This window comes from Acartia tonsa, chromosome 11 (assembly GCF_053477335.1).
Source record: "Acartia tonsa isolate MP-2025a chromosome 11, ASM5347733v1, whole genome shotgun sequence".
In the NCBI taxonomy this organism is placed as follows: domain Eukaryota; kingdom Metazoa; phylum Arthropoda; class Copepoda; order Calanoida; family Acartiidae; genus Acartia; species Acartia tonsa.
In genome coordinates this window covers 41,196,053-41,214,541 of record NC_137270.1, presented here as the reverse complement: position 1 = coordinate 41,214,541, position 18,489 = coordinate 41,196,053, and the positions used below count along the sequence as shown (strand labels likewise).

At 32.8% G+C, this 18,489-nt stretch overlaps 1 protein-coding gene across 3 annotated transcripts in view; it reads right to left on the bottom strand.

Moving 5' to 3' along the window:
- LOC145332324 (uncharacterized protein CG43867-like) overlaps nt 1-18,489 on the bottom strand; it is a 283,573-nt gene that overhangs the window by 3,759 nt on the left and 261,325 nt on the right. For all 3 annotated transcript variants that reach the window (XM_080177312.1, XM_080177313.1, XM_080177314.1), the window contains 4 exons: nt 16,752-16,828; nt 16,065-16,151; nt 15,712-15,800; nt 15,346-15,402 (listed from right to left, as the gene is read on the bottom strand). In XM_080177312.1, coding sequence (XP_080033438.1) covers nt 15,346-15,402; nt 15,712-15,800; nt 16,065-16,151; nt 16,752-16,828 — 310 coding nt within the window. The remainder of the gene's footprint in view (nt 1-15,345; nt 15,403-15,711; nt 15,801-16,064; nt 16,152-16,751; nt 16,829-18,489) is intronic.

Sequence of the window (18,489 nt, the reverse complement as noted above, 5' to 3'; positions counted from 1 at the left end):
AATAAACATTTTCTGCAAAAAAAATTTCTTCTAGCTTTAAAAATGAAAAAATTACAGCCGTTTGAAATTTTTAAGTAAAAAAGGACCTAAAAACAAAGGTTGTTAAATAAAAGGGTGAAGGAAGCGAAAATTGACTTAGACTTATAAAAGGTCGGAAATTCATTATCAAACAGGGGACTTGCACAAAAAAATTTAGCCCTCTAGCTCTAATAAGAACTGAGATAATAAGGGGGGGCGTTGAACGCCCCCCCCCCCCCCGACTGATTTAGGTGCGGCAAGGGGCCCGACTGTAAAGGGTTAAAAGAGGTAGGAAGAGGGATGCAAAATAGCCTAAACACGTCCATAATCAATGTCAAACAAACAAACCTTTGTCTTTAAGTCCTAACTGTGCATGGTTTGGTCCAAGACATTTCTTCTACTCTTACTAACAGTGTCGAGAATCTGACATAGCAGCAATAGGTATAACTTTTAATGTCTTTAGTTATGACGCAGTTTTAGTCGAGATTCGAACTCATCCCCCCCCCCCCCCCCGACGATTGCATGCTACAGTCGCAATTTATATGATCTTATTAAACACTAGCGGCTACGCCCCTAGAGGCCTAGGGGGGGACGGGGGTGAAGATTACCTCCCCAAAGATAGTTTAAAACCTTCCCAGAACCTATAAGAAGCTTCACTGTAAAGGAGAACAATATCGGTTAAGCGGTTAGCGAGATCCTTCGGGACAGACAAAAAACGCTTACTGCTTTATGTAATAGGATACAACCAAACACCAACAAAAAAGAAAAATGAGGATTTTCTAATTAATCCATACGTAGCGATTAACTCTTATTTATGCATAGTAAAATTGTCCAATCATTTTAAACTTTGCATGATGATTTCTATAATTGCTAAGTACGAGTTTAGAAAGCGTAGCAACTCTATACTCGTTACCAAAGAGTCCATACGTCTGTCTAAATCATGCTGACTTTTTTTCCGTATATTTATGCAGTTCATCTATTTTTTGTAATAATGATTTATAGGACTACAAGGTACAATATTTTCCAAACTCAAACCAACTGTCTAATAAAATCCTGAAATGTAGGTATGTTATTAAACATTATCCTGTATTTAAGCAATGTAGCAACATATTTATATACAATTTACACAACTTAATTGACAGACAGACGGACATCGTGAGTTGTTGAGTAGGTTTTTATTGGTCAGTATAAAGTTTACAGTAAAATTTAGCCCTGTATCTGTAACACCAGCTGTGAAATATAATTGTCATTGGTCAATTAATTATTTAATTATATATTCTGACGTATGTCTCTTATAGCAACCGAGTAATCAAATTTCTCCTTTAATATTTTAATGTGTTTCAGAGCACGACCGACAGACTAACGTTAAAATTGTATACTGGAAGCTCTTTGGTTAGGGGATATTCTCACAAAATTTTAGTCATTTATCTTAAATAGCAGCCAATAAAATAGTATATTTGGTGTATATATGAAAAATCCAAGAATTTTGAATTATAAACTTATTACCCAACAGATGGCCAATCAGGAACAATTCGCTCCTAGCCAAGCCCCTAGAGGCTTGATCAACTTATCTTGCATCATAAAAAGGATGACAACATCCATAAAAGCGAAGCTCTGAAACGGTAGGACAAACGGACATTAACACTTATATAGTGTCAGAACTGAATTATTAGAATATAAATGAATAAGAGTCGATGCAAAATTGTAAGTGAATTTGTTAAAAAATTGCTTAATACAAGATAATGTATATGGACATACTTACATTTTTAGGACTTGATTATAGAGTTGCGTCGCTTATGATATTGTACTTTGTTGTCCCAGGAATCAACATACCAAAAATCAGATCAATCGGATGATTAGATCACATAAAAACTTGTTGTTAAAAAAAGTAAAAAAAATCAACATGTTTAAAATGGACGTCGGACATTCTTGTAATGATTATAGAGTTGCTACGCTTCCTAAATCGTACATAACTACTAAAGGAATCACCATGCAAAGTTTGAAATCGAAAGGACAATTCTTACATGCCTAAATTAACGGGAAAAAGCTATCCGTTTGTGACGGACATACGGACGGACGGACCGTCCCTTATTATAGAAAAGCTTCGCTTTTAAAAATTAAAAAAGTCTATCAAGGGGTGTAGACTGTAGTAGACCCTTGTAAATGGGGTGTAGAGGGATGTATCCTACCCCGTTGATTTTGTCAGGGGGGTGTGTACATCCCCCTTCTGAACACCGCTGACATCATGAAAGTGTTGAAGTCAAAATTGAGAAACATAAAATCACGCTATCTATTAAGATATATAAGTTGGAAAGAATTTTAATGTTAGAGGGAGATTTGAAATCTGCATAAAATTTTAAGGATTTTTTATAAATTCGTTTTTTGTATGATTCTTTAACTAAAAGCGGAAATACAATTTAAGTTAATTAATTTTGACATCCCTGATAGGTGGATTGAAAACTACCTTCGCTCTAATTGGTTGAATGATGTAAGACACTTAAGCTTCTCCAATCAGAGCGCAGATAGATTTCAATCCACCAATCACAGATGTCAAAATTAGGTAAATTGTAGTTCCGCTTTTAGATAAAGAATTATAAAAAAAAAATTTATAAAAAAAATCCTTAAAATTTGATGCAGATTTCAAATCTCCCTCTAACATTAAAATTCCTTCCAACTTATATATCCTAATACCTACAATCTATGGATACTTTTTTCTTGTTGATCAATTTTGATATGATTCGATTGATTTTTCCGGATAATAAATTTTGTATTTCTACCCTTTTACTTGTCTTATCTTACATAATTATACGCCAAGTGTGGGCTGTAAAATTTAACAGAACAAGGAAGACAACATCCATAAAAGCGAAGCTTTAAAATGGTAGGATAAACGAATATTAACAATAGTAGAGTGTCAGAACTGAATAAACAGAATGTAAATGTAGAAAGTTCAAACAAAATAATGTAAGTATTTTTTTTTTGCAAATCTGTTTTAATACAGGATATTGTTGAAGGACATACTTACATTTCTAGGACTTGATTAATGAGAAGCTACGCTTATAAAAATTGTGCTTTATTGCCCTATGAATCAGTATTTAATAAAAAAAATCAGATGAATAGGATAATATAGCATTATATTATAGCTGTGCTGTTGAACATGAGGCGATACGAATCACGGACGGAGGGGGAGAAAGGGGAGGAAGGGTTCAGTCCTGGAAATTTTCATCATCACGTAATCATTCCCTCCCCCCCACTAGAAATATACCAACCTCAAATAAGGATGACGGACAATCAGCATTCGGCGAGTGTACACTACATATTTTGTACACGTGTATTTTTTTTATCGAGTTTCATAAATGTTTTTTTTATATAAATGGTATCCTAAAATAAAATAATAAATACATTTTTAAAAGCTTTGTTTTAGCGGTTATTTGTACTTGTACTTTTAAAACTTATGTACATACTCGGCCTACTAAGTATGTGTCATCCAAATTTGGTTCACCCTATAGGGGGAAAAGGAATATTAATCATAAAAACTAAGGTTATTGAAAAATATTGAGAATCGAAAACTCACTTAAGAATAAAACTTAACACCTCTAGGGGCATTAGTAGGAGAGAAATGGGGGAGGGGGATTGACCTCCACTCATTTAAAATTTTAGGAAAAAATATAAGGATTATTTTTCTCTTGGGGCTATTTCTCTTGGGAGGGTTGTGGTATTCTCCACTAAAATAGCTATAACCCTTCCAAGGAACTATGAGAAGCTAAACTAGTATAGGAAAATCATATCAGTTTAGTACGGTTAGCAAGATCCTTCTGGATAGACAGATACATATCCTGTTACTATAAGGATAAAACAAGATTTGAGGTCTTTTTTTGTTGGAGGGAGATTTAAAAAATAGCCAAATGAGCCGGCCAATTCACATTCCCTAAAGTCGAGTTCTCAATTAATTTAGTGAAATAAGATTATAACGTAAAAATCCAGTTATATGGTAATTTTCTATTTTAATATGCCCGGAGAGCTGTCTGTAATATGCTACGATACATGATTTATTTGCATTCTTAAGTACCGGTTTTAATCCAGCGTCTATTTATCGGTTTCAAAGCCATACTGGAAAAGTTATTTATCGCATTTTTATCGCAGTTTTAAAGACAGCTTTCCGCAGATATTATAGTGAAAATTTTAAGATTACATCTAGTTTCGTTAGCCCCAAAAGGCTGCAGGCCCGGGAAAACAAAACTTGTATTAATTAAATGATTTTTATTTCATTATTCGTGGAAAATAATACAAAACATGATGATTTATATTGATCAGTATCGGTTCTAATCCAGCGGATATTAATCAGTTTCGAAGCCACGCTTGAATAGTTATTTATCACATTGTTTATAGACAGCTTTCCGTGGATATTAAAAAGAAAAATTATAAGATTATAACCAGTTTTGTTCGTAATTATTTATATTTTATTATTCGGGGAAAATGATACTTTACATAATTTTTTGTATCTATCAGTACCGGTTCTAATCCAGCGGATACTCATCGGTTTCGAAGCCATAATAGAAAAAAAAACATTTCTTTTGACCTTTTTTTTTGATTTTTTTTCTGTTAATATTTTTCCTCGTCCTTATGTTCGTTGTGGTTTTATTGTACTTTAAGTATTAGAAAGTGTTTCCATTAAATTTGTTTTTAGGATTTTTTTAAAGCGAAGCTTATCTATAATTAGGATCGGTCCGTTCATTCATTATTGTTAGAACATGTTAGAATTTTTTTATAACATTTTTTATGATTCAATTTATGAGTTTTAAAATAATGTTTAGGGTGTTATATTATAAGCGAAGCATCTCTATAATTTTGCCTAATTTTAATCTATTATAAAAAGTAGAACGATTTTTGTCTGTCCGTCCGTCCGTCTGTCTGTCTGAAGCTTAAGATCTCAGTAACCACTGCACCGATTGGGCTCTACTCTTCAGGAAATATACCTACTGGTCCTGTAATGTTTTTAAGCTATTTTCTTTTGGGGTGGGACATCCCCTACCTCTCCCCCCCCCCAAAAAAAAATGAATAATACCCCCCCCCCCCCTATTAAAAAAAAACAAAAATTCTCACCCACCAAATTTGTTTTTAAATTTTTCTTTTCAATCTAAAATACGAAAAATTAAGTTGGACAAACCTGATGAGACTTCGCCCCTAGAGGCTAGGGGCGAAGCCGTTAGTCTGGTAATCTGGTATAAATTATTTCTGCAACTAAAGACATCCAATAACTGCTTAAAACGTCTGCAGACAAACATTTTCAAGATAATTGTTTTTGATGTCTAAAAGCAAATACAATTGGCCAGAAGGCTCTAAAAATTGAATTAATGAAAGAAAATGTTATTATCTTGAAAAAGGCGTAAAAAAACACCTTTTTACACTTTTTGTAGTTATTTTGCTTCAGGGTAAATTCTTTTTAACTGGGCTTTACTCAGGATTCTTAAGGAATAAGACAACAAACGATATCTATAATACAAAGTAGCTTGATGTCTGTCCGTCTGTCCGTCTGTCTGTCCCTTAAGATCTCGGTAACCACTGAACCGATTGGATTCTACTCTTCAGGGTATATACCTACTGGTCATGTGGTGGTTTTAGGCTATTTTCTTGGGGGGTGGGACACCCCCAACCCCCCAAAAAACAAAAAAAATCCCCCCCTATTTTTTTTTTTTTTTTTTTTTTTTTGCAGAAGATTTCCTAGGTCCTTTATTTTTTTTTGCAGAAGATTTCCTTGGTCCTTTTACGAATTTCACCTCAATTTTTTTTTGATCACCTCTTGGGGCAAAGCCCCTAGAGGCTAGGGGCGAAGCCGCTAGTATTATGATAAACTAATTTACCCCTTTTTCCTTAGAGTAAACGTTTACAGTGCTAGTTTGTAAGACCCAATCAATAGTCAACAAATGGAAGAACAAACTATGAGGGATCTAAAGGGATAAGACAATGGCCGACAAATTGATGTAAATACCCTATGATGATACACAAAATTACCCCTTCTGTAGTTTACAGTTAGTGTTTGAAACATTAGGACAGATAAATTGATAAACCAATCAAAATTCAATAACAGTCCCCAAAGTTGTATAGCCAACGAATACCAAAAGTAGTATACAAAACTTTGGGGACTCGTGTAATAAACAGCCCAATGACCCCTCCTTCTTTCATTATTATTAAGGACCAAACAAATTTAATGTCCAATGGCCCCTCCCTCCCTGGTTGTGTTATATGTTATATAAATATATTTGAAATACTTAATGTATCATTTATACTCAAAAACCAACTTTCAATCAATCAATCTTATAATAGTAATTATATTCGATATATTAATACTTGGATGTTGATCCAGATTTGCATGTAGTCTAACAAATAATACTATCAGCTGGCTAAAATAACGATACCCCAAATCCCCTCACCTTCTACTGAATGAACTAACTGACCAAAAAACGAGGTCCATAAAAGCAAACTTAATTAACTTCAAATTTTGACATGTCATAATATCCACGTATATTGTATATCCATTATGATTAAGTCTTAAGCTTGGGGCAATATTTTATATGCGTAGTATCTCTATTGATATCCACTTCCCTCACTGACTCACTCACTCATTCTAACAGAAAAGTTGTATGCTTATATTAGAGTATTTGCTATTAGAGTCTTTGCTATAAGAGTGCCCTAGGAGTCAAAGATATTAGATTATATATTTGTGTATTATAGACAGCTTTCCGCAGATATTAGAATGGAACATTATAAGATTAAAATCAGTTTTGTTAGTCACGTTAAAATTTAAAAATTTTTTATTTTAATATTCGTGGAAAATGGTCTGTAATACGATGAGCATTTCTGAGAACCGATTCTAATCCAGCGAAAATTAATTTGCTTCGAAGCCATACTGGAATATGTGTTATTTATTCTTAGAAAAATAATACAACAACGCACCAAGACCGTTTTTAGACTTTTTTCTAAACTTTGCTTTTATGGATGTTGTCATCCTTGGGTTTTTTTTTATAAATTGCTGAAAATTATAAATATCTAACTAACCACAGAAATTGTAAAAAATGGTTTGGCAACCAGTATCCATAATTCTCCAATACAAAGATAAACTAGGTATGTTTGTCTGTAAGTATTCCCTCTGTCTATACAATGGTTTTAGGCTATTTTTTAGATATCCTAGTTGATAATACTACATAAACTTCGATATCCTCCTAAATCAACCCCCCCCCACTCATTCCTTACCTCCACTGGAGGAAAAAAATCATCTTTTGTTTTTAATAAACAGAATAAACCTTATGCTCATTAAAGCATCATGTCTTTTTATTTATAACCAACTGAAGATTGTTTTTAACATGAAACACTGTGTATTGGACTTATCAAATAAAAATAACATGTTTAATTAAACTGTGTTGATAACTAAATATTATATGAAGCAGTAAGGTTTTTTTTGCATTAGCTTATGATTTACATAACCACTAAACCGATTGTATTATACATTTAAAGGAAGCCTCACATAGGTCTCGGAAGGGTTTTAGGCTAGTTTTCCCAATCGGATAATTAGATCACATAAAAATTTGGTTGTTAAAAAAAAATAAAAAAAACATGTTTAAAATAGACGTACGGACATTCTGGTAATGATTTTAGAGTTCCCTACGCTTTCTAAATCGTACCAAACTACTACAGCAATCATCATGCAAAGTTTTAAATCGATTTTTACATGCATAAATTAATGAATAAACTATCCGTCTTGAACGGACGGACCGACCCTAATTATAGAAAAGCTTCGCTTTTAAAAATAGGGATAAATAGTTTGGTATATTATAGTACGCTACGTGATAAATCGAAAGTTCAATCCTCAACGTAAAAACAAAAAGGTACAAAGTATTTAGATTGGAAAATTCCAAGAATGGATGGGTCTAATTATATTAATTCATATGTGGTTATTGTATAACATTAATAGACAGTTATCCACGGCTAAAAAGTATTTTTTTTATTCCTAATTATGCCTGTCTGTCTGCATGCCTGTCTGTATGTATGTCTGTAAGTTTGTATGTATTTTTGTATGTCCGTCTGTCTATCTGTCTACCTATCTGTCTGTCTGTCTATCTGTCTGTCTGTCTGCCTGTATGTAAATCTGTTTGTCTATCTGTATTTCTGTATGTCTGTATATCTATCTGTATGTTTGTATATCTGTCTGTTTGCATATTTGTCTGTCTTCCTGTCTGTTTGTATGTATGTTTGTATTTCTGTAAGTCTGTATGTCTGTGTGTCTGATTGTCTGTATGTATGTATGTCTGTTTGTCTAAATGTTTGTTTGTTTGTATGTTTGTATGTCTTTATGTATGTGTGTATGTTTGTATGTCTTTATGTCTGTTTATCTTTATGTCTGTATGTATATTTGTTTGTATGTTTGTATGTATTTATGTCCGTCTGTCTATCTGTCTACCTATCTGTCTGTCTGTCTATCTGTCTGTATGTGTGTAAGTATGTCTGTTTGTATGTATGTTTGTATTTTTGTATGTCCGTCTGTCTATCTGTCTACCTATCTGTCTGTCTGTCTATCTGTCTGTCTGCCTGTCTGTAAATCTGTTTGTCTATCTGTATATCTGTCTGTCTGCCTGTCTGTCTGTATGTATGTCTGTAAGTTTGTATGTATTTTTATGTATGTATGTCTGTATGTATGTATGTTTGTTTGTTTGTATGTTTGTACGTCTTCATGTATGTGTGTAAGTATGTTTGTATGTTGTATGTTTGTCTGCCTGTCTGTAAGTTTGTCTGTCTGCCAGTCTGTATGTATGTTTGTATGTATGTTTGTATTTTTGTATGTCTGTTTATCTTTATGTCTGTCTGTTTGTTTGTATGTTTGTATGTCTTTATGTATTTGTGTTTGTATGTCTTTATATCTGAATGTTTGTATGTCTGTTTGTCTGTATGTTTGTATGAATGCATGTCTGTATGTCTGTTTGTCCTTATGTCTGTTTGTTTGAATGTTTGTATGTCTGTGTGTATGTGTGTATGTCTGTGTGTATCTATGTTTGTATTTGTTTGTCTGTCTGTTTGTCTGTCTGTCTGTCTGTTTGTCTGTCTGTCTGTCTGTTTGTCTGTATGTCTGTATATCTGTATGTTTTTCAGCCTGTCTGTTTGTTTGTATCATATGCCTCTAGAGGAGTGTCGCAAGTTTCTTATATAGTGGCTGCGCTTCTAAAATATAACCTTAGAGTAGCTTCGCTTAAAGGCCGAATTATGGGCATATAAAATACAAAACAAACAATAGGGTTTGGTGCGATAGTACATGGCGGCGTAATTATAGGGGTAAGACGTACTATATTTAAGTATCTAAGTATAATTGGAGGGGGCGGGGGAGGGGGGTGTAAACGGGTAGAATTTATATACCAAGGGGCGTATTCGTTATTTCGATATTTGAGTGAATAGATACAAAATATAGATGAACTGAAATTTAATTTCCGAATGAGTACACGGTGTTTCCTCATCCTATCTCAATATTTATTACTAGCTAAAAGCTTCAAACTTAAAAAAAAATTTAAAAATATATTTTTAAAAATTTAAATTTTAGATGTATAATGTATAAATCGTTTATTTAAATGTACATTTAAATTTAGATTTTTTGGAAGCTTGGATTTTATTACTAGTAGTAAATATTGAGATAGGATGAGGAAACACCGAGGAAACTGTGTACACATTCGGAAATTCAAATTCAGCTCATCAAAATATACTAAGCAGTAATGGATTTATTATTACTTGGATGTTACACCAGATTTTAATATTCTCTAATAAAAATAAAAGAGAAACTCGCAGCGGGATAAAATACCTCCCAATCCAACACTTTCACCTTATCCTCTTCCCTAAAAATGAACGAACTGACCAGTAAACTAGTTCCATATTAGCAATCTAAATTGATGACAATTTTCCCCTGGCATAAAATCCACGTATATTCTACATCCATTAAAACATGCTAGGCAGTGGGAAGATAAGTCAGGGGGGGGGGGGCAGGGGCTACCTTGTTTTATTTTACAGCTTTTTAATGTTCTCTAAAAATGTAAAATGTTGATATGTAGAAAAAGCAAATATATATGGCAATCCTATTAAATAAAGTAGAAAGGGTTTTTGTCTAAAAGCTTAGGATCTCAAATTCTCATCAACCGCTAAACCGATTAAGCTTTCTATTATAGTTAAGCTTCAAATAGACCCTAATGTAAAAAAAAACTTAATTTATCCAGCCGTTTCAGATTTCTTTTGCTACACAATAAATATTTTACTTCATTGACTAGCGGATGCGTCCCTAAAGGCCTCTAGGGAAACTTTAAAGAAAGAAGTTAATAATTTTTAATTTAGTTTTTAAATAAAAGTTACTTTTTGGGGGTAGATGATATTTTTTCCCCAAAATAGTTTAAAACCTTCCACGAACCAATTAGAAGCGTTACTGTAAATAAAACCATATCGATTCATCAGTAAGCAAGAACTTAAGCTATAGACAGACAGCAATTTGCTTTTATATAAGAATAGAATTAAAATTATTTCTTATCCTTATAATAAAGTAACAGGATGTCTATCTGTTTGTCTATACCGAAGGATTTCGCTAACCGCTGAACCGATCGGGTTCTCCTTTACAGGGTAGCTTCTCATGGGTCCTGGGAAGGTTTATAACTATTTTGGGGGAGGGTACCACCACCCTCCCAAGAGAAATCGCCCCTAGAAAAAAAATCCCCCCCAATTTTTTTTTCTGAAATAAAAAATGGTTATCAAATTCAACTACATCCGCCTCAAGTGCCCCTGGAGGCCTCTAGGGGCGTAGTCGCTAGTTCATAATAAAGCATTTTAAAAATTTTGCAATTTTGCTGGAAAACCTTTTTAGGTGGATTTATGACAACCGGCTAACTCATCTTCTGATTTTGTACAGTATATATTTTGGTATTTTTCTCGGATTTTACAATTTATACAGGTTCATCAACTAAAATGCACAAAACATAGAGATTTTTAAAAACCCATAAATAATTTAACATTTTAAAGGTTATTTTCTCTTCTACAGTGTGTTTTTTTTTAGAAAATAGAACAAATATGATATATATATTTCCAAAAATAGAATTAATGACGATTCTAACGGTATGCACAACATTTTTCTAGTATTAACACAAGCTGCGCAATTTGAAATTTAAAAATTGACGTATTTTTGCACACCCTTTAAATTAGGATGGTCCATTGATCTTCAATAATAAGGCTCTTTAGGAAAACCGGTTTTAAGGCATGATTTGTTGAAAACCATCAAATGTTAATGTCTGATACAATATTTCTCATATCAATGAAGGTAATGATATATTGATTTTTAACTTCTGTCCATGGTAAGTGGGTTAAATACAGCAATACTTTTAGCCTATCAAAAAACACTGTACTTTTTAAACCTGTGTACAAGCTCAGAATAGTGGGTAACTATGACCGTCTGCCTGCCCACGACACGTGTTTCCATGGTTATGTGTTAAATTTAAACCAACTCTTTAACTTGCTTAACATTTTTCATATTATTTTTAAAAATAGTCCTTAAATTTCTTAGGAAAGCGAAGGATATATAAGTTCTTCTTTACAGTGGAGCTTCTTATAGGTCCAGTAAGTGTTTTTATCTGTATAGGAGAAAGTATGAACTATCAAAAAGGAATATTCCCCCCCCCCTTTTTCTTTTCATTCCCCCCTTTAGATGGGTGCCCCTAGAGGCCTATGCATGTGTATGTGGTCTCTTGGTTCGTGTATTGGTCTAGTATCCTTAATTCATAAAAGGATAAGAAATTTTTGTTATCTTTAATACAAAGTAGAACGATGTCTGTCTGTCTGTCTCTCTGTCTGTTTATACCAAAGGATCTCGCTAACTGCTGAACTGATCGGGTTCTCCTTTACAGGCAAGTATTTCAAGAAGCAGACATAATGGATTTTTTTTGGACACTATTCTTTTAAACGGTCATTTGGACAATGGCAAAAAAGTTTTTTTTTCTGCTAAAATTTTATTTAACTATGTGTCCTATTTAAAAAAAAGCTTATAAATCTAATATTCTCGGAAAAGTCATCCTTGTAGTACTGTAAGGTTGCAAATGTACCTTTAAGATTGACACACAGAAAATTTACTAATTTTATTCTTTTATTGTTACCAGCAAGACCTTGCATCTATTTAAAACATGCTGATTTTTTGTATTTTATGACGACAATTTTTTGTATGATATAATTATACTATATTCCTTGAAAATAAAATAAAACAAAATTTGAAGTTTGAAGCTTTTTTAGCTAGTTGTAAATATTGAGATAGGATGAGGATGCTATGTACACAATCGGAAACTCAAATTCAGTGGACCTGTGTATTAGTTTGCGTGTACAAAAGGATCTCACTAACTACTGAACAGATAGGATTCACCTTTTCATTGTAGTATTTAGATATGGTTTATAACTATTTTGGGGCAGGGTACACCCACCCTCCTAAGAAGAATCGCTCCTAGAATCACTTAAATGCTCATAGATGCCACTAGGAACGTAGTTTGTTTTCCAGGAATCTAAAGGGATAAGACAATGGCCGATAAATGATGAGGTACAGTCTTACCCCTTCTGTAGATACAATTAGTGGTTGTAACGTTTAGACACTCAACTAAATGAACTAACCAATCAAAATTCAATAAAAGTCCTTTAAGATGCTAAGCCAATGAAAATGAAAACATTATTAAAAACTTTGGTAACTTGAATAATACACAGCGGCCCCAATGTCCCCTTTCTGTCTGCCGTTATATAAAGAAGTTGAGCATACACAAAAACATCACATGATAAAAGTTAAACAAAATCGCACATTTTTTTGAGTACAAAATATGAAAAACATCGTGGGTCAATTTGAGGCTAATTGTTGTAAAATTATTTTACGGCAAAAATCAAGGAAAAATATAAAAGCTAAGAATTTAATTAAAATGAGGCGGCAAAAAGGAATGTAAATTAAATGAACCTTTTTATGACTTATATAATAAGAAACCTCAGGGGGGGGGGAATGGGGGTAGATCGTAGAACCCCCAATTTTAATTTTAGTTTTGTTGAAGAAAAAATATATTTATACGCGGGGGGGAGGGGGATCTTTTTTCTAGGGGCGAATTCTCTTGGAATGGTTGTGTATCGCTCCCCCAAAATAGGACCTATGAAAAGCAATAATGTAAAGAATAACCATATCGTTTCAGCGGTTAGCAAGATCCTTCGGTACAGACATACAGACAATCACAATAACACTCCTATATTGATATGATAACAGCAGCAAAAAGGTTGGTATTATCCTGCTAATTTCAGTACTTATTAGTATGAAATTTTTAAGCAAAAAATTTTAAGCCAGATTGTAAAATCTGTAAAACCTGATTTTGGTAAAATCTAAAAATATGTGTTTCTATTAAATCATTTCTTTTAAATTTATTTTTAATCGTATGTATTTTCAAAATCAAAGGAGTTACATAATTATGTTTTGTCATATCATGAATTTAGGTATTTTAGAATAATAATTACTTGGATCTTTAACCAGATTTTCATGTACTCTCATAAAATAGTGCCCGCAGTTGGCTAAACTTATCATACCCCCATCCATTTAATTTACCCCTTCACCCACTATCTCTCCTTCTACTGAATGAACGAACTGACCAATAAATGATATCCATATTAACAAGCAAAATTGACGTTAAATTTACCCAGTCAATACATCTTATATAAATTGTTAGAATCGTCCAATTGAACTTAAATATTAATGTTAATATTTCTTGCGACTATCACACAAAGTGACTGTTAGACACTTCAACTCACCACCCCCCCCTTCCCCTACTCTCTTTTTATTTTGAAATAAATTAATTAAATTATTGGAGGTTATTGTTCCTATTCCCACACCTGAAGGTTTTCCAGTACCTAGTCCAAAGAAATAATCAAACAACCCGAAAACTCCCCCCCCCCCCCCAACACACTTAATTTCAATTTATTAAAAAAATTAGGGTGTGAGAGTTAGGGGAAGAAATTACCCATTTCTGAAAAAAAAGATAAATACTAAAAAGTAGAAAATGTTTAAATTTAAACAAAATTATGAATAGATTTGTTGTGAAACTGCTTAGATGTAGGATTCTTACGTTTTTAGAACTTGATTATGGAGATGCTTCATTTATGACATTGTAGCTTTGTAACGACTACAGGAGTAATTATGCCAAATTAGAAAACGATAATTCTTACAAGCTTAAATTAACGGTAAGAGCTTTCCGAAACGGATGGACGTACTAACCCTAGTTATAGAAAAGCATCGCTTTTAAAACTTTTAAAAAACTTTTTTTTGCAACTCTCTTCTACTACCTTACATTTTGCTGAAAAATTTGCATGTATTACCAGGCTCGGTAACTAAAGTGATAAGACAATGGCTCATAAATTAAGGTACATCCCCAATGATGATAAACAATATTACCCCTTTGTAGATTACAATTTGTGGTTGAAACGTTTAAACACTCAACTTAATGATCCAAGCAATCAAAATTAAAAATAGCACCCAAAGCCATTGAATAAGAAAACGTTATAATAAAAACTTTGGGAATCAGTGTAATAAACAGCCCTATATCCTCTCCCTCCCTGATATCTCACCTGCAGGGATTGGGGATGGTACTCAAGAAAAACTATTTTACCACAACTTTAGACCAGTAAAGAAGAATATCATGAGATTGTCAGCATTAATTTTTACAATTAATAAAAATAAAGTTGTATTTAAAAGATTCGATTAAATTTGATCGGTGAAAAGTTGTTAAAGAATAGTTTTTCTTTGGATAAACTATTCCTTGTCCCTTGGCCCATGTAGATAGAAAGTTAGATTGGGTTTGATTAGAGAACTATATAATACGCCCCTAACATCTAGGGGGCTTTGTATTCGAGGGGAGACAAGGAGCTAGATTATAGCTGAAACCATCATGAGATTTAAAGAACGTGTCCTAACTTTTGCGATTTTTTTTCGGTGCTTTTAGTAAGTAGTAGATGTAAAATGATCCATAGAATTTAGATATTCCATCGGTTTTTTTGAAGACCTCTTATTTTTGAAGTAATGTAGTTTTTTTTAAATTAAGTTGGTTTTAATGTACTAAAACGCAACAACAAAAAGAAGAAGCCATTATAAACAAAAATAGTAAGATCTTTAATTTGACACCTTACTTTTCGAATTCTATTGAGTAATTATTGAAAAACTCTATTTTGTTGAAACCCGTTGAATCAAAACTTTGAACTTTGGACCAAAACAAAATCACAAAAGTTAGGACGCAGTCGCTTTTAATGAAAGAGTCCTACCTATTATTGCACAACCTAGGAGTAGAAGGTGCGGACGGACGGGTCTTGGAAACAGACCTACAAAACAAATTGGTCAGAAGTTTCTAGAGCTTTGCAGCCGCGTGCATCAGACACCTGTAAGCCTGAGATAACAACGTTTTAAAAGTTTGATAAAGATAAGCTGCAAGTAAAAACCTATCCCAAAAATGGCAATCCCTTGATATGGAGAAGAAAGAAGACTAGTATCAATTTATCATATTTATTTTATTATTCGTGAAAATTGCTTGTAGTACGATGCTATTAATTAATTTTCAGAATGGCTGAGAACCGGTTCTAATTCAACGGATATAGATCGGATTCGAAGTGATACTGTGGAAAGTATCTTACCTGGATTTAGGTCTGGCTCTGAGGGACGAGGGCTGGTGTTCCACTATCATATTCATATAGTCGGCTATTAATACTGTTAGCTCTAGTATCTAGATAGATAGATAGATAGATAGATAGATAGATAGATAGATAGATAGATAGATAGATAGATAGATAGATAGATAGATAGATAGATAGATAGATAGATAGATAGATAGATAGATAGATAGATAGATAGATAGATAGATAGATAGATAGATAGATAGATAGATAGATAGATAGATAGATAGATAGATAGATAGATAGATAGATAGATAGATAGATAGATAGATAGATAGATAGATAGATAGATAGATTGATAGATAGATAGATACCTTGACTTTAGTGGTGGCAAATAATAATTTTCTAGATTTCTCCACATGCTCGATGCCTGAACTCTCCAAAACAACCAACATAAAATCCTATGTAAAATATAATTATACAGTGATCAAAAGGGATAAGACAATGGCCAATAAATGCATGTAAATTCCCGATTTTGAGGGACAAAATTATCCATTCTGTAGATTTATGTTTGAAAACTCAATTTTATGAACCAACCAATCAAAATTTAAGTCCCCAAAGTTTTTAGATAACAAATAAGAAAACTTTATTATAAAACCTTTGGTACTAGTGTAAAAACAAACCAATGTACCCTCTTTTTCTTAAAATTAAAATACTAGAGAATTTAGTTTGTCCGTTAAGATCTCAACAATCACTGGATTGATTAAGTTCTCCATTTTTGAGAAGCTTCAAGAAGGTCATGGGATTTTTTTTTTAATTTTACTTTTCTCCCTCACTTAGGTGCGCGGCCGTTGGTATATTTAAAATTAAATGAATTTGTGACGTCATAAAAATAATTCATTATCAATTTCTTTTTTATGGGTTTTCCTTTCCACTTCTCATCTCCCTCATTTTTATGACGTTACATGGATCATTTTTGAGACACGTTGTCCCTATACATTATATCTCTAATACTTTTTTAAAAAGCGCAGTCCATAAAAATGCGCGTAAAAAATGTGTACCTGACCACACCCTCCAAAGGAGATAATGTTTGAGTAGGAGAACTTTAAAACTGGTTGCAGAGTAGTTTCGTCCAAAACTAAAAAATAAATGTATATACCAGGGATAAGGGATAGGAAACCTGGCTATAAATTAGGTCCTGGCCTAGTTTTTAAATGGATATTGCAACTTTTACCATTTCCTAATTAAAGGACGTCATTGGAAGCCGCGCCCAATTGGCTATCGCTCTAAACCAATAAGGATCAGCTTGTTTTGTATCAACCAATAGGCAATTGGTATATACTGCTTTGATTAATGCATAAATCCTCAAAAAAAAATAAGCCTTTTTTCAATTTACTTGTTTATGATTTTATGGAAACGACTAAAAAAATTAAAAATATACTTTTATTTATCTAATCATCTGTAAATGAAAGGCTTGGAATTTTAAGAAAAACTGGAAAGATTCGTAGAGATTAAAATAAAAAATGGTAAGGAAATTTAGGATCCGATTTTGTACAGTATATATTTTCCTCGGGTTTGCAAATAGTTATTTATTTTTACATCATATAATAGACATTTTCCGCGTTCATTAAAATTATTATTTTTATGGATGTTAGACCTTGTACTTTTAAATCTTATGAACATTTTTTGAGTACTGAGTATCTTGAACTACTGAAGTACATATTGATTGATTTATATTAAAATGGTTGTAAGCTGAATCTTGGTTTCCGATTGTGTACATAGCACCCTCATCCTATCTCAATACTTACCACTAGCTAAAAAAGCTTCAAACTTCCAAAAAATCCAAATTTTAAAAGTTTAAATTTTGAATGTACATATATTGTAAAAAGTTAATACATTATATCGCTTTTCCCTTTGACCGGAGTGGCTGAAAACAGGTTTTTCAATAGTTGCAATCATCAGAGAAGAATTCTTTTAAAAAAAGGTTTGCCTCGCTAAAATTTTTGTGATTCAAAATAATCCCCTCTAATTTTTTAGTTGGCCTCACTGACTTTAGTGGGGCAAACTGATTTTAGTGAGGCAATTCTTTTTTAAGAATTCACCTCTGTTGTACAACTTCGGAAATTAGGGAAGAAATGGGCAATCAATTTTCAGTTGATCAAAATGATAAATGGTTTGAGTTTAACGTCAGGGATGAAAATGGATAAGACAATGGCCGATAAATTGATGTACATCCCCTATACTGATACACAAAATTACCACTTCTGTAGATTACAATTAAAAGTTTAGAACACTCAACTTATTGAGCAAACCAATCAAAACTCAGTAAAAGTCCCCAAAGTTGTTAAGCCGATGAATAAGAAAACATAAAACTTTGAGGACTAGTGTAATAAACAACACAATGTCATCTCCCTCCCTGCAAAGATAGGGTTATGTAAAATATGACATCTAAATTTAAATCAATGTTGAAATTCAGGTTATAGGCAAGTAAATGTAAGGAGATGTATTCATAAAATCAAAATATGAAGTTTCTTATTTCCAATTTATAATTTCTCTATGCACATTCAGCACTTTGTGGGAAAGTACCTTTTCCTCGGTTGCTCACGGAGGAATGTGACATTGGGCTGTTTATTATACGAGTCCCCAACGTTTAAAAATATAATTTTCTTGGCTTAACATCTTTGGGGACTTATATTTAATTTCGGTGGGTTGGTTCATTAAGTTGAGTGCTCAAAATCATTTACTTACTTTAAAATATAATTAAAACCTTCTTAAGATTTATTTGAAAAGTATCAACCC